This window comes from Engystomops pustulosus, chromosome 10 (genome assembly GCF_040894005.1).
Source record: "Engystomops pustulosus chromosome 10, aEngPut4.maternal, whole genome shotgun sequence".
In the NCBI taxonomy this organism is placed as follows: domain Eukaryota; kingdom Metazoa; phylum Chordata; class Amphibia; order Anura; family Leptodactylidae; genus Engystomops; species Engystomops pustulosus.
This window is the reverse complement of record NC_092420.1, coordinates 63,975,155-63,994,776: the sequence shown is the minus strand read 5'-3', so window position 1 is coordinate 63,994,776 and position 19,622 is coordinate 63,975,155. Positions and strand designations below refer to the sequence as shown.

The following is a 19,622-nucleotide window of genomic DNA, read 5'->3' as shown; positions in this document are numbered from 1 at the left end:
TGTTGGTTAATTATGTTGGCACCACTGCATCTCTGTGCCTGCACCATGTTCTATTTTGAAGCTAGGTCCTGTCTGGCATACAAAGCCGCCAACTTTTCACATGTTGGTTGCAGCAAGTGTGCCGCAATACGCTAGAATTTGTGATTATTTTAGGGCTTTTATTCCAGTGTTTTGGTGTAGAAGCCCTGATAAATAAGCCCCATATAAGTTGTGTGGGTATGTATGTATGTGTGATATGTTATTAAGCTCATGTACATCATAGATGTATATACAAAAGATAACTGCTCTAAAGAAAACCACATGAATCTAAGGCCTCTTTCACATGAAGAAAATGATCGTATTCTACCCATACCATACTGTTTTTTTCATATGGGTAGCATATGTCCACATTAATTTCAATTGCCAATATGGTCATCCATTTTACTGGCCGTATTATCCAATGTACCGTGAGTAAGTCATAAGATATAGAGCATGTCCTGAACACCTGTTGGCTGTCATACAAGCTAATACTGACCTCAGCTTTTGATGATGTTTTACTCTACATTAGACCCTCTTTTATGCCTGTCAGCATTGATGGAGACTCCAATTTATTTTAGCAATTATAAAGTAAACATTGGCAAGATCGTTGCTTTGAATGTAGGCCTATACCCTTGTCTAGTAAGATTTCTGAAACTGCGTTTTCCCTTTTACTTTGAAAGATGAGTCTCTAAAGTATCTTGGATCTTTGCACAAACATCCTGGCAGCCTTGGAGGACACGCTTGTGGTAGATCTATTTGCCCTTTGACTTCTCTGAAAATGAACTTTTAGCTTGGTAGCGTAAGGAGTTGTCCTGGCTAGGGCAAGCTACTTGTATCAAGATGACTGTCCTGCCTCGTCTTCTGTATCTCTTCTAGACCATTTCTCGGGCTTCCAGACTTTGAAGGCTATTATATAGCCGCATCCCTGGCCAGAATATTGGTCTGGCTTCATAATGCTGGGGGAAGCTCTGGGTGGGACTTAGGGTGAGTCTGGCTCCATGTTCTCTTGAGTCCCTCCCCTGGTCTCCTCTGCACTTACACAGTAACCATCAGATTGTAAAACTCCAGCTAGTGTCAGGTCAGGTTTTGAAGACCTGTACATTCTTTTGTAGCACTTTACTGACCCAACATGACAGCCCTATGACACCAGTGACAAACAACCCAGAGTTCCCTCCTAGATGCTCTGCCAGATATTTTTAAGCCCCTTTGGACTAATGGCTGGTTGACATTTTTCACTTTTTCATAGAGGCCAACGGTATTAAAATGTACACTGCAGCGTTTGAGGGGTGACACCCAAGGCAAACTCTGCTTGGGAACATGCTCTGCTTACCCACTTGTACACACTGAACAAAACCAAGCTCCACTTACATAGGGCCCTGCTCCTGTTTGAAAACCTCTGTATCAGCGCTCGCCTTCCTACACGTGCCATTTCCGTGCTTTCTGCTCTTTTGCTTGGTTCAAGCGAACCTATTTACAAAGTCAGGAAAGGGATCTGGCAGTTGCTCTTGGTGAGAAAGATTGGTCCCAGGTCTTTTGTTTTTGTTATAAGCGCTCAATCTCGGCTAAAGTGCAAGAAACTAACTTTAAGATCCTGACTCGCTTGTGCATCTGTTGCATCTTCTCTTCCCCCAACTCACCAGATGTTTGCTGGAGATAAAGGGCTCCAGGTAGCTCCATGACCTATGTTTGGTGGGGGTGCCTCTTGGTTACATCCCTTTTGGGCAACAGGTTATCTTGCTCATCAAGGATCTCGCCAATCTCTAGGTTGAAAACTCAGTCCACTTTCTTGCTCTCTGTTCTTCTCCTGCCCATTGCTAAAGCTAAATTCCCACTGGTTGGTTTTGTGCTTACTGCCGCACGGGCGATTAACCCTAGACTTTGGTCGTGAAGGTAGGTGGAAGGTCCTTAAAAATGATTTCAGAGATTTAGGCCATAAGCTCAGGGCAAGGACCTCAAAGGTAATTTTCTCAGAAATACTGCCTGTACCACGTGCCACACCAGAAAGGCAGCGGGAGATCAAGGAGGTAAATAAGTGGCTCAAAAGTTGGTGTAGGAAGGAGGGGTTTGGGTTCATGGAGAACTGGGCTGACTTTTCTGTCGGCTACAGGCTCTACAGTAGGGATGGGCTGCACCTCAATGAGGAGGGGGCCGCTGTTTTAGGGGAAAAAATGGCTAGAAGGTTGGAGGAGTGTTTAAACTAGAGACCTGGGGGGAGGGCAACTACACTTGTGCAGGGCAAATAGACAGTGTACATAGAGAGCTGGGAAGAGTCATAGTCCAAGGGGGAGGAAGGGGGGCTGGAATGAGATTGGGGAATAAGGACAAAAGGAATACGGACAGGGAAAACCATATAAAGTGTATGTACACAAATGCCAGAAGCCTCACAAACAAAATGGAGGAACTGGAACTCTTGATGTTGGAACGGAAATATGATATAGTGGGTATCAGCGAGACATGGCTGAACAGTAGCTATGACTGGGCTGTTGCTATAGATGGTTATAGTCTTTTTAGAAAGGATCGTATAAATAAAAAAGGGGGAGGGGTGATTTTATATGTGAATTCTTGCCTCAAGCCCGTCTTGCGAGATGACATCAGTAACGCAAATGTGGAGTCCCTGTGGGTGGAGATAAGAGGAGGGAAAAATAAAAATAAAATATTACTAGGGGTTTGTTATAAGGCTCCAAATATAATGGAGGCAGCAGAGGAAATGCTGATAAGTGAAATGGATGCGGCTTCAAAGCATGGTGAAGTACTTATCATGGGGGACTTCAATTACCCAGATATTGACTGGGGGGCAGAAACCTGCAGGTCCTTCAAAGGTAGCAGGTTCTTGTCAACAACAAAAGACAATTACCTGTCGCAACTAGTCCTGGAGCCAACAAGAGGGGGGGCACTGCTGGACCTTATCCTTACCAACAGACCTGATAGGGTATCAAAACTACAGGTTGGGGGGAACCTGGGGAATAGTGATCATAATATCATTGATTTTGTATTACGCTTTACTAAGCACGTTAGTGAAGGGGCAACCAACACTCTAAACTTCAGGAGGGCAAATTTTCATCAACTAAGGGAAGACCTTAAAGGCATAGACTGGGATAATGCTCTCAAAGACAAAAGCCCCCCTCAAAAATGGGACTTTTTCTCATATATTCTGAAAAAGTCCTGTGAGAAACACATACCTTATGGGAAAAAGCATAAAAGGAACAAGAAAAAGCCTATGTGGCTAACTAGTCTTGTAAGGAAAGCAATAAGCGAGAAAGATAAAGCGTTTAAGGTGCTAAAACGTGAAGGTAGTGATGAGGCATTACAGGATTATAGAGAGAAAAATAAATCCTGTAAAAAGCAGATAAAGGACGCAAAAATAGAGACTGAGAGAAATATTGCCAGGGAGAGCAAAAATAATCCCAAATTATTTTTCAAGTATATAAATGATAAGAAACTAAAAACAGAGAGTGTGGGTCCCCTTAGAAATAACATGGGGGTCATGGTGGAAGGAGATGAGGAAAGGGCCAATCTACTGAATGTCGCCTTCTCAACTGTCTTTACCCAGGAAAATCCCCTGGTGGAAGACACAATGAGGAATAATGTAAATTCTTTTTATAATGTCAACAGTTTAACCCAGGAAGAGTTACGGCGCCGCCTCGCAACCACTAAGATAGATAAATCACCTGGGCCAGATGGCATACACCCCCGGGTTCTGCATGAATTATGTACGGTGATAGACAGACCGTTATTTTTAATATTTGAAGATTCACTGAGGACTGGTTATGTTCCACAGGAATGGCGCATAGCAAATGTGGTACCAATATACAAAAAAGGATCAAATAGCGATCCTGGAAACTACAGACCCGTAAGTCTAACTGCTGTGGTGGGGAAAATATTTGAGGGGTTTATTAGAGATGCTATCCTGGAGTATCTCACTGTGCACAACCTTATAACCCAGCGTCAGCATGGGTTTATGAGAGATCGGTCCTGTCAGACTAATCTGATTGGTTTCTACGAGGAGGTAAGTTCAAGACTGGATCTGGGGGACGCTGTGGATGTTGTATATCTGGACTTTTCAAAGGCATTTGACACTGTGCCACATAAAAGGTTGGTATATAAAATGAGACTGCTGGGAATAGGAGAAAATCTGTGTATCTGGGTAAGTAATTGGCTTAGTGATAGAAAACAGAGGGTGGTCATTAATGGCACATTCTCAGATTGGGTTGATGTTACCAGTGGAGTGCCACAGGGGTCAGTATTGGGGCCACTTCTTTTTAATATTTTTATTAATGACCTTGTAGTGGGTTTACACAGTCAAGTTTCAATATTTGCAGATGATACTAAGCTGTGTAAAGTAATAAATACTGAGGTCGATAGTCTAGCATTACAGAGGGATTTGTGGAAGCTTGAGGGATGGGCAGAAAAATGGTTGATGAGGTTTAATGTAGATAAATGTAAAGTTATGCACTTGGGCCATGGAAACAAAAAGTATAATTATGTTCTAAACGGTCAATTACTTAGTAAAACTGAAGCTGAAAAGGACTTGGGCGTATTGGTGGATGGTAAACTTAATTTTAGTGACCAGAGCCAGGCGGCTGCTGCTAAAGCAAATAAAATAATGGGATGTATCAAGAGAGGATTTGATTCTCATGATAAAGACATAGTTCTGCCCTTATACAAATCCCTGGTCAGACCACACATGGAATATTGTGTACAGTTTTGGGCACCAGTGTATAAAAAGGATATAGTAGAGCTGGAACGGGTGCAGAGGAGAGCAACCAGGATTATTAGGGGAATGGGGGGATTAGAATACAATGACAGATTACAAAATTTGGGATTATTCAGTTTAGAAAAAAGACGACTGAGGGGAGACCTCATTACAATGTACAAATACCTGAACGGACAGTACAAGGATCTCTCCAAAGATCTTTTTATACCTAGGCCTGTGACCAGGACAAGGGGGCATCCTCTACGCCTAGAGGAGAGGCGATTCTACCATCACCATAGACAAAGGTTCTTTACTGTAAGAGCAGTGAGACTATGGAACTCTCTGCCGCAGGAGGTTGTTATGGCCGACTCTATGTACATGTTCAAGAGAGGCCTGGATGACTTTCTGGAGAGAAAAAATATCACGGGTTATGGGGATAAAACATTTATTTAATTCTTGAAGGTTGGACTTGATGGACTTGAGTCTCCTTCCGGCCTTATATACTATGATACTATGAATCATACCTTTTGCATGCATTAGTCACATTAGGCCTGTGAAAGAAGGGTTTACATTACAGAGTTGTAGCTGGACTTGTAGCACTGTAAACATGTTGTCACTTCTATTTTCTTAGATCTTTGCATACAAACTTCTCCCCTTGTTCCCCTCTGCAGTAGCATTTAACCAAAAGCATGTTACTGCTCTTACCCAGAGCATAAGGGAGATTCTGTGCTGTGCTCAGCAAAGAGATCCCACACAGGAATACAGCTTGGGGTACTTGTGATGAGTCTGGGCCATGGAAAGAGTGGCGGAGTCAATTCTTTAAAACAACAACCATGTGCCTACTCAATAAGCCACTGTATGGTTAACTTGTCATAGTTTTTTTGTTTTTATCATTTTTGGGTGCATTTGATCCACTATATTGTTCCAACTACACAGAAAAAAAAATCACAAATTTGAAATTCAAAACTGGTAAAAGGTCCATTTTTATTCTGGTATTTAAGTTTTTTCTTTTTTTTTGTGTTGATGATTAATCTAGTGCAGTATAAGACTGGTGAGTCTTGCTCTGCACCTCCTAATAGTTGGTCTTGTTTGCTGTGCCACAGTATTGAATTTTCTGGCGCACAGGCTAGACCGGATGAGGTGAAATTTGTCTGAAAACTTCAATAAAGGTGGCGCTTGGTATTTCAAACGCAAATTGCTCCAGTATTCTACATGGGCAGATAACACATAAAGGGGGAGATAACTTATTAATTTAATAAGAATCTAATGGTTACTCTTTAGTAAGAAACAGATGAAGTTGAGCTTTCTCCTATTTCATTTTTTTAACAGAGGGAGAATGTTTTATATGTCGGGAAACTGCGAAGAAAGGCCAAGAGCAGCTGCTTCACTTTTGCGATTGCACAGACTTGGCTGGACACCACCAGTGCTTGCTGACATGGATACAGAAGGTGAGCTGTTGGTTCATGTCATTGGGCTACAGATGGATAAATGCTCTAGAAGTCTATTTTTATGGGTTTACAAGATACAGATTTTACAAATATCTCTTAAATTCACAAGCCCTCATAATGGTTAAACTATAAACACAATGTATGAGTTAATTGATCCCCAGATCTTGATGGGGTTTTGCCAATAAAGGTGTTTTATGATATGTCATAAAATTCTCATCAATGGGTCCTGCTGGGTCCTGCCAAATATTGCAATAATTAAATGGCTACTAAATGCTACTAAATGAGCCATATTGTGCACATAAAGTACTCATATACATACATACATTACATACATTACATTACATTACATTACATTACATTACATTCATTCATTCATTCATTCATTCATTCATTTTCTTCATAAAATGCTCCAATTTCGTTGAATGACATCTGCCATTTTGAAATGGTCATCCGGTGCAAAATGCCTTTTTTTTCCTTTATCAAACATTTTATGAAGAATTGTACCGAGTCTACAGATTCATTGATTTCTACCAAAAAATATTAAAAGCTTTAATTAAAGGGGTATTCCAGGAATATGATGGTCTGATACAAAAACCCATAAGAAAATAAAAAAATAAATGAATACAACAAAACTTAGTGTCATTAATCACAAAACAGAGATTTAATAGTTTACTTTTATGATTCACAAAATGTTGGGCTTTCTAAAGTGGGCTGAGGTGGGCTGCCCATCCCGGTGCAGAACATGTGATGTGGACATGTAACCAGGGTCGGTCGGCTCCAGGTTTCACTATCAGCTATGGGCCTTGGCACTTGCCCAGGTATGCCCAGTGCTGGCGCCGACCCTGCATGTAACCAGTCTCCATCTGTGTCTGCTCTACACGGACAAAGTCACAGGACTGATTAATGAAGTTGAGTCTTGGTCTTTGGACCCCATATCAAATTATAGTTCTCCTTCATACTAGAAATCAATTTGTTTGAGGTAAAATAACAAACATTGGATAAACCAATACGTTTTATAGGTTAAACTTTATTAAACCTGTAAATTGGGCATTTTAATGGTTTGCTGCTTTTACATTATATGAAAAATGTTCACAAGTTATTTTTAGTGAATGTTAGAAACCCAAACCATTAATAAAAATGATTTACATCTTCCTCTCACAAGTAAATCCTTTGTAGGACCTCTTTATGTCCTTTCACAGAAGATTCTGCACTTGTGTATTCACTTAAAAAAAAATATTTTTTTTCTAGTACATTGCAAGAAGTTCATGAAATTTTATTTGTGTTAAGTTGGCTTTCTAACTTCATGCATCAATGGAAACTCTTATTAAAAAAAGATTTAAATGTTAAAAATAAACTTATCAACCAAACTCCCACAGATGTGCCATAGCGCCCATGAAGTCCTGCAATCTAATTTATCAGGGCTCTGGCGTTGTTTTTCACATCCGTGGTTCAGTGATTTCCACAGACGCCTCGCAACGTCATTGTTTTCACATCGGCTGGATGCTGATCATGGAAGTCCATAGGTGCAAAAAAAAAAAAAAAAAATAGACACAAGCCACTACCTGGGACCAGAGTCTAAGTGGTACCTGGTTTTCACCAGAAACCACTGCAAAGCGGGCTGGACTAGCTGCGGCGTGGTACCACCAGGTCGTTCCACAGGCATGACTTGTCTGCAGTGGCGGCCAAGGTCGAGGTACAGAAACGGCAGACAATCTCGTGGTCAGGTCCAGGCACAAGGAATCGGGTAGCACTGGAATGCAGGGTAACCGCTATGGAGCTTTCGCTGAGGTTGAGAGGCACAAAGATCCGGCAAAGCAGGAAGGAAGGCGCTGGACTTTTAAAGGGGAAGTGTTTAACCAGTGCACCATTCAGCGGTGTGCTGGCCCTTTAAATCTCCTGAAGACGCCGTGCATGCCCTAGGAGACTGGGTGCTGGCAGGACCCCCCGTGTCTACTAGACTAATCATCATATAGGATAAGCGCATGCATCTTATGCAAGTTCCTTAAATTACTCAATCCATAACCTCCCTTTTCCCTTGATTCTTTCAGAGCCCCCTCTTGACATTTTGTCTCATCGCCTCAAATCACCAAAATCTTCTATTTTCTGCTTTTTGTACTTTTTTTGCAAACTTAAGGTGATGCAACAATTTTGAAGTTGAGGCTCATCCACCCTTTTATTTTTAATTTTTTTTTGGGGGGGCGCATCATTCCAGACTTCAGTAATGGCCATCGCGCGGTGCTTGCATAGATGTCTGGGATCTGACAATTTAGGAAGCATACAACCTAGCTTGGTTTCTTGCGCCAGAACTGGACTTTGTGATGATCCAACCTCTTCACTTTGAATTGGATGGACAGACTTCATTTCATATTCTTCCAACTGTCCTGGTACCCACATGATGTAGTTTGGAGAGTCCTCCATCTATGATCTTTCTTTTCTTGAGAAAATAATGGTAATCTCACATTTTTAAAGCTAACGTAGATTGTGAAATGTGAAGCCTGAAAGTCACATTTTTGAAAGCATTGTTATCAATTTTTGCTTTTCTCAAACCAATTCTGATTGAAAGGGTGATCCTATGACACATGTTCAAAACTTCCATATAAAAATCCATACCATTAATAAAATTCCCTAAATCTGCAATCTGGACCACTGTCAGCCAAGTTAGAGAGATGCTGGAAAAAGGCTGCAGTTCTTGCACATGTACCCTCAATTTTGGATGAGTACTGTGTGGATTCTACAGTCTCAAAAACTTACCCATAAATTGTACGGTTGCCTTATCTCATCCCATTCAAGTGAATGGCGCTGAGTGAGGTGGAATATTAACTGGTACCACTAGGAAGTACAATTTGTACAACAAAAAAGAAGCCCTCCATGCTGTGCTGTAAAATAAAATATAAAGTTGTAACTTTTCGGAAGGCGGAAAAAACTCTTAAATCCTTAAAGATCTTAAGAAATGCCTAGAACACAAGATGTAGGGTGTAAGAGGATGGTATACTTTCCCCGTCCTTATCGTAATCTGTTTGAGCCTCATTGACACATGAATATTTTTCTGTGTGTGCCTCTTTGGAAGAAAATAATTATTGCCAGTTTCCTTGTGGTTAAGATTCTGGACATTTTGGTCTATTGTAAATGTACAATATGTGCCTATTTGAAGAATGAATGATGATATCTGAAAGCTTTAAATTTGTCAAGTGTCACAATTTTTTTTTTTTTTTTTTGTCTTTGCTATTTTTCTTCCATTTTGGTCTAACCACATTTTGTGTACATAACTAGCAATGAAATTCAATAATGTTTCTGGGCAAGTGCTCTTCAAATGCCACCAGGGAACAGTTACAATACAGCGCTTTTTAAATTAACTGAAATGAAAGACACATTTTGTATTTATGAACTGGAAAATAGTATGTTTTGGTTTCCTTTAACCAAAGAGATTTTTCAGAAGGAAACTACTGCTTCTTTATGGGTTGGGGTTTTCTATTTGTGTTGATAAAGATAAAGTGGTCCATCACAAAATGCAGTGTAGTGGCATTGTGTAGTTTTATGATTTTCGAATTGGACCTTCTCTCCAGTATGTTGTAGACTGTTGTGCCCTAACAAATGGCTGTTATTCTTTGGGGCTCTACTATACCTGAACAGTTCTCGAACTGGTGCTGGTACCCTAACTGTGCCCCTGTGGTTTTACTTGAGTTAGGCTCTCCCAATGTTACTATGGGCATTAGCTTATCCTCCGCTTGATCTCTGTGTTAACTTCTTGCCCTACTTGTACACCCTACACTGGGTGGTGCAAATCCCTAAATACTGTGCTACACCTAGATTTGTCCTTGTGGCTGCTATGCCACTACATTTCACACATCCTGAACTAGTAGATGTGGAGGATCCATGTTTCACAAAACTGAGTCAACACTATGGACTGGACACAGATACTGAGTGTCTGAGAAGTCCGAGGTAGTGCTGCGAAATACGGTCCCAGTTTATTGTCTTCGTGAAGGACCGAGGGACAAATTGTTTCTCTTTATATGTAGGGTTACTAATAGAGATGAGCGAGCACTAAAATGCTCGGGTGCTCGTTATTCGAGACAAACTTTTCCAGATGCTCGAGTGCTCGTCTCGAATAACGAGCCCCATTGAAGTCAATGGGATACCCGAGCATTTTTCAAAGGGACCATGGTTCAGGAATAAAATGTGTTATTTAATTGAAAAAGTCTTCTGATAAGTTAGCAGATGTATGCAAACATCTGCAATCTATTCTTCACTGTTCCGCGCGTATATTATCTCCCGACAAGTTATCAGATGTGAAGAACAGTGAAGAATAGAATAAAAACAGTGAACACAGGATCATTTAAGTGAAAAACGCAGTGAAAAACACAGTGAAGAATAGATTACAGATGTTCGGCACATCTGCTTACTTGTCGGGGTGATACGCTGTCCCGGGATCCGCTCCTCTTCTTCCACTGATGTCTCCCCCGTGCTGCCCGATGTCTCCCCCGTGCTGCCCGATGTCTCCCTGCTGCCGTTCCGCGCGTATCTTCCGACAAGTAAGCAGATGTGCCGAACATCTGTAATCTATTCTTCACTGTGTTTTTCACTTAAATGATCCTGTGTTCACTGTGTTCACTGTTTTTATTCTATTCTTCATTGTTCTTCACTGTGTTTTTTTAATTACATGCTCGATCTCGAGCAGGGGAAATACTCGTCCGAGCAACGAGCCGTTTCGAGTACCTTAATACTCGAACGAGCATCAAGCTCGGACGAGTATACTCGCTCATCTCTAGTTACTAACCTACTAGTTACTAGTGTTAAAGGGATTTTCTGAGGTGCCTATTTTAATGGTTAAGAATAGTACAAGTTTAAAATGTTATTGTTCTGCAATAAGTGAAAATTCAAGTTTATAGTATTGTATTTAGTATTTTAGTCTTCTACTTCTTCTTACCATTGGCTGACTAGTTGGATGTTTTTTGTTTTTCTAAAGCACAAAGTTCTGCTGCAAAGGAATTCTCCTAGATGTGATTTCATAAAGAAGTTACGGTACATCCGCATATATTCCCAACCCTAGAATGGGGAGATGCAGGACTCCCAATGGAAGCTTGTTTGGTTTCCAAATGTGCTAAGGGATCAGTCGGGTCCAGTGACACTGCTGCTCTATGACTTTAAGCTGAGACATTTGTATCTGACTGTGGTTCAGAAAGAGCCAAGCATCTTCATCATTGGAAGGCAGGGAGTGTCCGAAAAAGGGTAAAAATCTCAGGTCACATCTGGGTCTTTGTTTTGTGTTTTATGCCAAACATTCTTCTGGAGGAAACCTGTAACTTGTTGTACCGTCAGTAGTTGTATATCTAAAAGGTGTGTGTCAATTTAACTTGGGCTGCTCTTTTTATCCCGAGACAAAAATCAACATATTGATCTAAGTGTACGCTACCAGAGTTGGTTTCTGGCCTGATATGCCATGAATGGCTGTGCTTAAACCTGATGATCAGCTGGTCTTTGTATGTGCTCACACATCATTTTGGGTCACTGCTTATAGCTTTCTAATGCAAGAAGGTACTTTATAATAAAGCTATCACACTTTTAAAGCACACTTTATTTGGAGGAATCTCCATAACATAAGTTATAATACGAATGTAACCATGAAAATTTGTCCATTCAAAAAATTAATGGCACACTTTATTTTAAAGGACTGTGTGACCAATCTTTTTAAAAGTAGAGTACCTCCTGTGAAAAACAAGAGAATGCATCTATTTTTTCATAGCTGAGGTAACTTTACTTTTGTTCCTACCATTCTTATTCTGTTGATCCACAAGCTGTTCAGTGTGCTTTTCTAATACTGTGTATTATTCACCTGCATTTACCTTAAGATTTTAAACACATAATTTTGTTCCATGCCGCAGACGAGAACTTATTGTAGCATTAGATCTATTCACTCATGACCTCTTGTTAATATTGGTCAGTTATGAATACATAGCCATGTGTACTCAAGGACGAGTTCTAGACCAATTTTAGAAAAATGCAAAAAAAATGTAATAAAGGTGCCAACTGTCAAATGTGAACCAGATTTTGAAATAATAAAACATTCATTTCTCATTATTTCTCTGGCGAGCTGCTTCTCCTGCACTGCCAGAAAAATGGATATTTTTGTATTCTTCCTCTCCCTAGAAAAAATAATTTTATATCTTAACAAGATGTTTTCTTTAACAGGGATCCGGTAATGAAAATCGACAACAATGTAGTGCATGCACGGCTAAGGTAAGCAGAAAGATCCTGTTTTCTAAGACTTTGTATATGTTTACTGAGGTTCTACCTCCTGCTTGCATAGGGCAATGTGATATATTTAACCTCTGGTGGCTTATAATGGGAGATCTGGCTGTTGTTGGATTGGCAGCATTTATCAGTGCAGTAATGGATCGCCCGGCTACTGGTCCTGGTTTTCCTGTCTCTTAGTTATACCAAGTACAGTAAACAAATCTCCCATATGTCAATGTTGGGAGAGTTTATCACATGTACACAACTTTATAATAGTTCAAATGTGAGAAACCAACCATAACAAATGGTGTATAATAATTAGTATTGGTTACATCAATTCTCCATGCACAGAAGATGAATAAATGAATACAAGGTGCTGATATGGAGTACAGTTTTTGCCAGCCAAACTTGCTCAAAAATTAAATAAATTGGTATTCCCAAAACCTCCATAGTTTGATGTGGAAGGCACCTCCTTAAAAGGGGGAATGGCACATGTGGGGAGATGAAAACTCTGCAACTACAGCCTTTGGGAAAATTCTTTGGGTTACAGATAACTTCAAAAATGTAACATCTTGCATCTCTATTATAAGATCTCATTCAGGGTTCCCACAGTTCACCATCTATGGATAAGATTACAACAAACACTACTCAGGTGGAAAAGTCCCCATCACTTCCCAGTATGTGTGTATTGTTTGTGTGTGTGTGTGTGTGTGTGTGTGTATATATATATATACACATGAATGGGATTGTAAATGCCTCACAACAGCTTTGGTAGCCAGAAAACTGGTGGATGAGGCATTATAAATTTCCTTGGAATTAGATGTAAAGAGCTGAGCACAATGCAGAGAAGACTTCTATAATAGTTAAAACCTCTCAACCAGCCCAGAGGTCCTGACGCCCAAGCACGGATGACTGCCGGCGAAGTTGCTGCTGGGAGCGGTGCTTGTGTCCAGGGTTCAACCCACCTAGTTAATATATTTTATTTTGACATTCTATGACAACTGGTAGTGGACAGCAGATTAGTGAGATTTGAGCCTTCAAGTGGTAGAAGTTTTTATGGTAGAAAGCGTCCAGTTTTTTTAATCCGTGATGTGAAATTCTGTTCAGGATGGGCTAATCTATTATAGGATCATAAATTGTGTTAAGTTGCTGGACCTTTATTATACAGAATTTTCCAGTAATCCCTTCTGTTTCAATAATAATCACGTATTCCGATTATTTTACATTATGAATTGCATATAGTTTATAGTGTGCATTACACAGTGGTATGAGGCAAGGAAAAACCACTTCAGTTTCCAAAGACACCAGAGAAGGAGTTGTTGCTTCTCTATGGTGCAAGTCAGATGTTGAGTGCTGGCTTCATGGGACTTTGAGCATTTAGATTACATTTCAGCTTTATTTATGTTCAGTTATCCAGTGTTTTGTGAGTTTGTAAACTGAAATCAGGAGTGGGTAATGGTATAACCAAGTCAAGAAGCTTCCGTAAAGGGGTTTTCCCATGAGCTGATGGTGGTTGTACCACACTTGGCCATCACTGTATGCTCCATAGTGATGAATAGAGCAGAACGGACATGTGCGACCGCTTGAATAAAAACAGAAAAAGTCCAGCTCACACCGCAGTTTACTGTAGGTGCACGTTGATCCACAATAAAGTCCGGAGGCACACACAATAGAAGAAAAATACCAGCACGAAATGCAGCCAAGGAGGGTGCAATGAAATCTTCTTCTCCCATACGCATATTATGATATTACATTCGATAATGAAAAACCGGAAACTACCTACGCTTTTCGGCTAAAACCTTATTCATGGTCTGCACCGCCATCTACTCTGCTCCTCTCAGGGAGTGACAAGGGGTCGGACAGAGGTACATCAGATGTCCTGTTCTCGTGATCTGTGGCGGTCTCATCAAAGAGACCCCTACCGATAAGCAACTATCCTGTGGAAAACCCCCTTTTTAAGGAAGTAAGTTTCATATTTTACTCTATGCCGCTCTAATCATTTCTGCAATAATTTCAAAAATTTCTGATTTCCGAAGAGGTGCACACCTTTCATGGTGTACTCATCATTTGTAGAATTGGAAGAAGAGAATGGGCAATGTAAATATGATCCAGATAACTGGCACCCAATGATTTTAGATGGCAAGCTAATACTTCTACATGCTTTGCAGTTGCTCTTTAGTTTTCTATTAATTGCTTTCTATAAATGCCACATTCTGCCATAAGGAATATGGAAGCGGTAATATATTACAGCCAATTAAAACAATAAGTGTCATAGCAATATCACACAATATATAAATACTAACCCATTTAGTCTTCTCAAGGCAAATTATTCTTTCTCATTAATGTTGTACATTTCTTTTCCATCATAAGGTAACTTATTGCCATTTTTTTTTCTGTAGTTTTTATTTATTTTTCATGAAATGTGGGACACTGTGGAAGAGTCATGTTAATGTGTTAGGGCAATGAATACATTAATTTCATTAGCAAATGGCCTGAAAGCAATAATTACCAGTGTAGGTGTGTCAGAAACGATCATGTTCAGTTTTGCCAGTTAATTATTAAGATTTTGTTCTGAAGGACCCAGATCTGACATCAAGCTTTTAATTTAGCTGTAAATAAACTCTACTATGCAGGGAGAGAAAACTCTGCCAAGAACTTGCTTTGCTCTTGGAGTTCTGCTTTTACTTTTTTCAATCTTGACTTCCAATAAGATGCCAAAATAATTAGTGTCAGTGATGTGAAGTTTATTGCGTAGCCCCAAAAGGGCACATTATAATAAAAATAGCAATTTAGTTTTTTCAATCCTCTTGTCTCTCTTTAAGTTACAGTATATAAATTTTCTACTGGAAATGCTAAACTTGATACAGCATGATCTTAAAAATAGAAGTTTATGGGTCTGATGGGTTTTTTCGCTCTTGTTTGTAAACTCTTTGTTAATGAGTTTTAAAGTTTTATATCTTTTGTTTCTTCTAACCAACACATTATTGGCAGCTCTGCCTTAAATGATACTCTCCTTGAGGGGGTTTGTGTCTTTACAACCTGCCCCCATAGAAGACATTTGCTTTATAAAGGTCAAATGTATTTTCTAGCTAAAGGTTACCATGGTGGATTTCCAAAGAAGGCAAACTTTTTTTTTATTTTTGTCCATCACAAAATGAGTGTATCTGCTAAATTAATTTAAAGCTGCAGCTTGTAGTTATTTCGCATGTAATTCCATGGCTTGGTGCTTGTTTTTTCCTTGTATAACATTGGCTCAATTTGCATAAAAAAACTGGTTCCTATGGGTTCAGCTTTGTTTCGAACTTTGGATTCCCCCCCCCCCCCCCAATCACTAGACAAGGAACTTTGTTTAAGTCATATTCACATCTCTGTCAATATCCCGGGAGTACTGCCACACCATTCCTAGGCGCCACTATACAGAATTTACACATTACCTTGTCGCCCTGTGTGTTTGATAAAAGCTGCTACACCAGCCAAAAAATCGTTAACATGAATATTGGCCGTGTATCCTATTAAAAACCTTAAACTGCATGTAGGTGTGCTTGGACTACATATGTGCCATGTCTTTAGTTCTTTCCTTCAGTTATTGTGAGCCCTAACCAGGTGTGGCCAAGCACACAGAAGAGCTTCAAGTCTTTCAGCACTTATACACAAGTAAGGTATAATAGTAAGATTTGCACCTGTTCTATGTGTTCCAACTCCCATGGTTGGAAATCATGGTTTGTAAATTGATGCTCACTATGTTGTGTAAACAGTGACCATTTTTACTAAATGTTTTAGATGTGAAAGATTGGCTCAAAGTAAGCTAACAATTGAGTGGTAGGAATTTGGATGAAAGTGCTGTTTTTCTCTATATTACCTGCATGGTTTTTGATGATGTCATCTTGGTGTGTCCTTGCCAAGACTTTTAATCTTATATTCATGAATATGGTCATTAGGTCCTGGCAGGGCACTTGCTCAAGAACATTTGGAGATCACATGACCCTCCACAGGAATTACCGTATATACCCCAGTATAAGCCGAGACCCCTAATTTTACCACCAAAAACTGGGAAAACCTATTGACTATATATAAGCCGAGGGTGGGAAATGGATTGGTCACAGACCCCCCAGCCCCCTATAGTATACAGCCTGCCGCCAGTAGTATACAGCCACCCCAGCCTGCCCCCAGTAGTATACAGCACAGCCCAGCCAGCCCCCAGTAGTATACAGCACAGTCCAGCATTAAAAAAACAATAAACTTATATACTCTCCCTCCGGGGGCCCCGATGTGCAGCGCTGCTCCCCCGATGTCAGCGCGGGTCCTCTTCTGGCTTCCGCGCCCGTCTTCTATCTTCTGTACATCGCGCTGGGCGCCACCATTGCTCTCTCCCGGGCTGCTGACGTCATACTAGGCGCCGCACGGGAGAGAGCAATGGCGGCGCCCAGCGCAATGTACAGAAGTTAGAAGACTGGCGCCGAAGCCAGAAGAGGACCCGCGCGGACATGGGGGGAGCAGCGCTGCACATCGGAGCCACCGGAGGATGAGTATATAAGTTTATTTTTTTTTAAAGTATTTTTTTAAGTGACCTGTGACTCGTGTATAAGCAGAGGGGATGTTTTTCAGCACATATTTTGTGCTGAAAAACTCTGCTTATACACAAGTATATATGGTAAGTGTTAAGACAGGAGGCTTCACTTTACATATCAAGTGGAGCAGAACGATTTATATATGTATATTGGTACATTACTTAACATCCTGTCCCCCACACTTACACACACTACAAAATAAATGAGGTAAAGTGGCCAAAACCTTTAAGGATAGCCGTCACAAGACCAACAGCATGTTATTATGTAATTGAAGTTTAGTTGGATTTAATGGGGACTATTTACTAAGGGCTTTGCCCCATGCTTTTGCTGGACTGTTCAAGTTGTTCTAGGCTGAAATAGCTTGCACAGATATTTAAGAAATGTCTGCACTGCTATTGTGTCATGCAACCCTATTGTGGCGCAGCTGCGCTTTCTTCCATGCGACACAAATTGGGGGCGTTTAGTCGGTTGGTCCGACTGATTCGGACCAAGTGCCATATTTCATTTGGAAATTGTGTCACGCCGTATGTTAAAGGTACACCACAAAAATGAAAACTCTGTCGGGCCAGTGCAGGGAAGTGACAGATTCATGATTTCTGCCGTGTGATCTTGGTGAATCGTCGGACGCAGCATTCTACGCGGAAAATGGCACACTTGGTGCATTTTCCAAATTTCTAACTAAATGTGCCCCAATATATGCATATACTGAGTAAGTTAAATGACATATAAAGAGTCCGAGGATGGCTTTGAAGGAAACTGACATTTCGGGACCCCTGAATGGTATGCAAGGTCACTAAGTTATCCTTTTTTTTAGACACTCTCAGAATGCACAGGTTCTGAGAGGCACAGGAAGTGATTTAAAATTGTCCGCACATCTGCCAGACATGGCACAACAATAAATTGCACCCATAAATGGCTAGAAGACCCCTTTCACTTGCCTCAGTGAAACAGAGCCTTATCAACCCAATTAAACTGCCACCAGTTCTCCTTTAATATAAGCCCAGTTTGTAACGGGATTATATAAGGTGAGGAACCAGCCCATTAGCATGTATATAATCGAGACACTGACGTTGGTTTGTGGATCGAGATAAAAGAGCAACACAATTTAAATTTTATTTTTGATTGCCTTAAGGACACCCTAGACAACAAGTACACACAATAGATATATAATGTAATTATTTAAGTGTGTGTGTTAAGCAGAGTACAAATACACAGGTAGAACTAATTATCAGCAATCTGTATGTCAGTTACCGTATATACTGGAGTATAAGCCGCGACCCCTAATTTTACCACCAAAAACTGAGAAAAACTACTGACTTGAGTATAAGCCGAGGGTGGGAATACAGCAAGCCCCTAGTAGTATACAGCAGCCCCTAGTAGTATACAGCAGCCTGCCCCCACGGCCCTTAAAAAAATAAACTTAAATACTCACCCTCTGATGTCCGCGCAGCTCCCCGATGTCGGCGCGGCTTACCGATGTCAGCGCGTCCCATCTTCTTTCTTCTCCGCAGCTCCTCTTCTTTCTTCCGGCATGGACGCGTTTAAGTTTATTTTTTTTAAGTGGGTAATTTTTTTTCCCCTAATAGGCTCTTGTAAGCCGAGGGGACGTTTTTCAGCACATTTTTTTGTGCTGAAAAATTCGACTTGTACACGAGTATATACGGTACCTTGTGTGGGCCTAATGGAACCTGATAGTCCACACCTTAAGATCTTTCCTCTGCATTTGATGGTAAATGGTTTCCCAGACAAAAGCATCAGGGATGTTCTGATTATATTAGGTGCAGACATGCCTCTGCACACCTCCAGGAGGGCTCAAAAGTTCCTTCTTCCTGGTATTAAGTCCAGAACCTTGGAGAAGTCATAGGGTCAGGGATCTAGTATCATTGGATTCGGGTGAATCCCTGGATCACATTGATTCCAAACCTGACCCATTTGCTATGGTCCCATCCTGATATATGTATATCTCTGGACCCAAGGGTGCTAGAGCCTTGGGAATTGGGGCACTGTGACCCCCTGACAATAACAATCCAAAAATGTAGTTCCCCTTGGGCTATAATGGACCATAACTCCATAACCAAAATATTGGTCCAAAAGTTTTATGGCTCATTTGTCTCCTGGAGAGATGCATGGAGTCGATGTGGCTGCAGTAATCTTTCAAAGCTACCCCTCCTGGAGTGATGGTGAGTACCCTTGCTAGCTCAATTAGGCTTATCAAGCGGAGGCTGAGGGAAGTAAGGGATATGGGTGGCTTGATGAACAAGACAAACTGGCATGTAGATCTCCATTGTTCATCACAACACCCTTTATTTCATGAAGAAAATAAAATATCCAAACAAGTAATTAATTCAATGGCTGGAACATGAACACCATCTTGAAAGCCACCATATTGTCAATATCCTTTGTGATTTCAAAAGTTATCCACAAATTCAACATGCAATCACAGCTATTGGTTTCTGCACCTTCAGCTCTGTGTTCAGCACGATGGACAAAAGGTCAAATGTTTGAATCTTAAGGAACATTCCCATTGTGGCAATTTTCTGTGTGAAGCCCCACAATTAGAAGTCCCGCTTATATTGGCAGGTTTGGTAAGTTAAAGAGAACCTATCATTGCCCTTATCCATATATGGTTCCTTTTCATTACTTAAAAAATCAGTTTGTAAACTT

General features: G+C 40.6%; 1 protein-coding gene across 2 annotated transcripts in view; it reads left to right on the top strand.

Moving 5' to 3' along the window:
• The window catches only part of LOC140105034 (uncharacterized), a 307,035-nt gene that overhangs the window by 10,387 nt on the left and 277,026 nt on the right, over positions 1 to 19,622 (top strand). For both annotated transcript variants that reach the window (XM_072128885.1, XM_072128886.1), the window contains exons 2-3: positions 6,041 to 6,159; positions 12,346 to 12,393. In XM_072128885.1, coding sequence (XP_071984986.1) covers positions 6,041 to 6,159; positions 12,346 to 12,393 — 167 coding nt within the window. The remainder of the gene's footprint in view (positions 1 to 6,040; positions 6,160 to 12,345; positions 12,394 to 19,622) is intronic.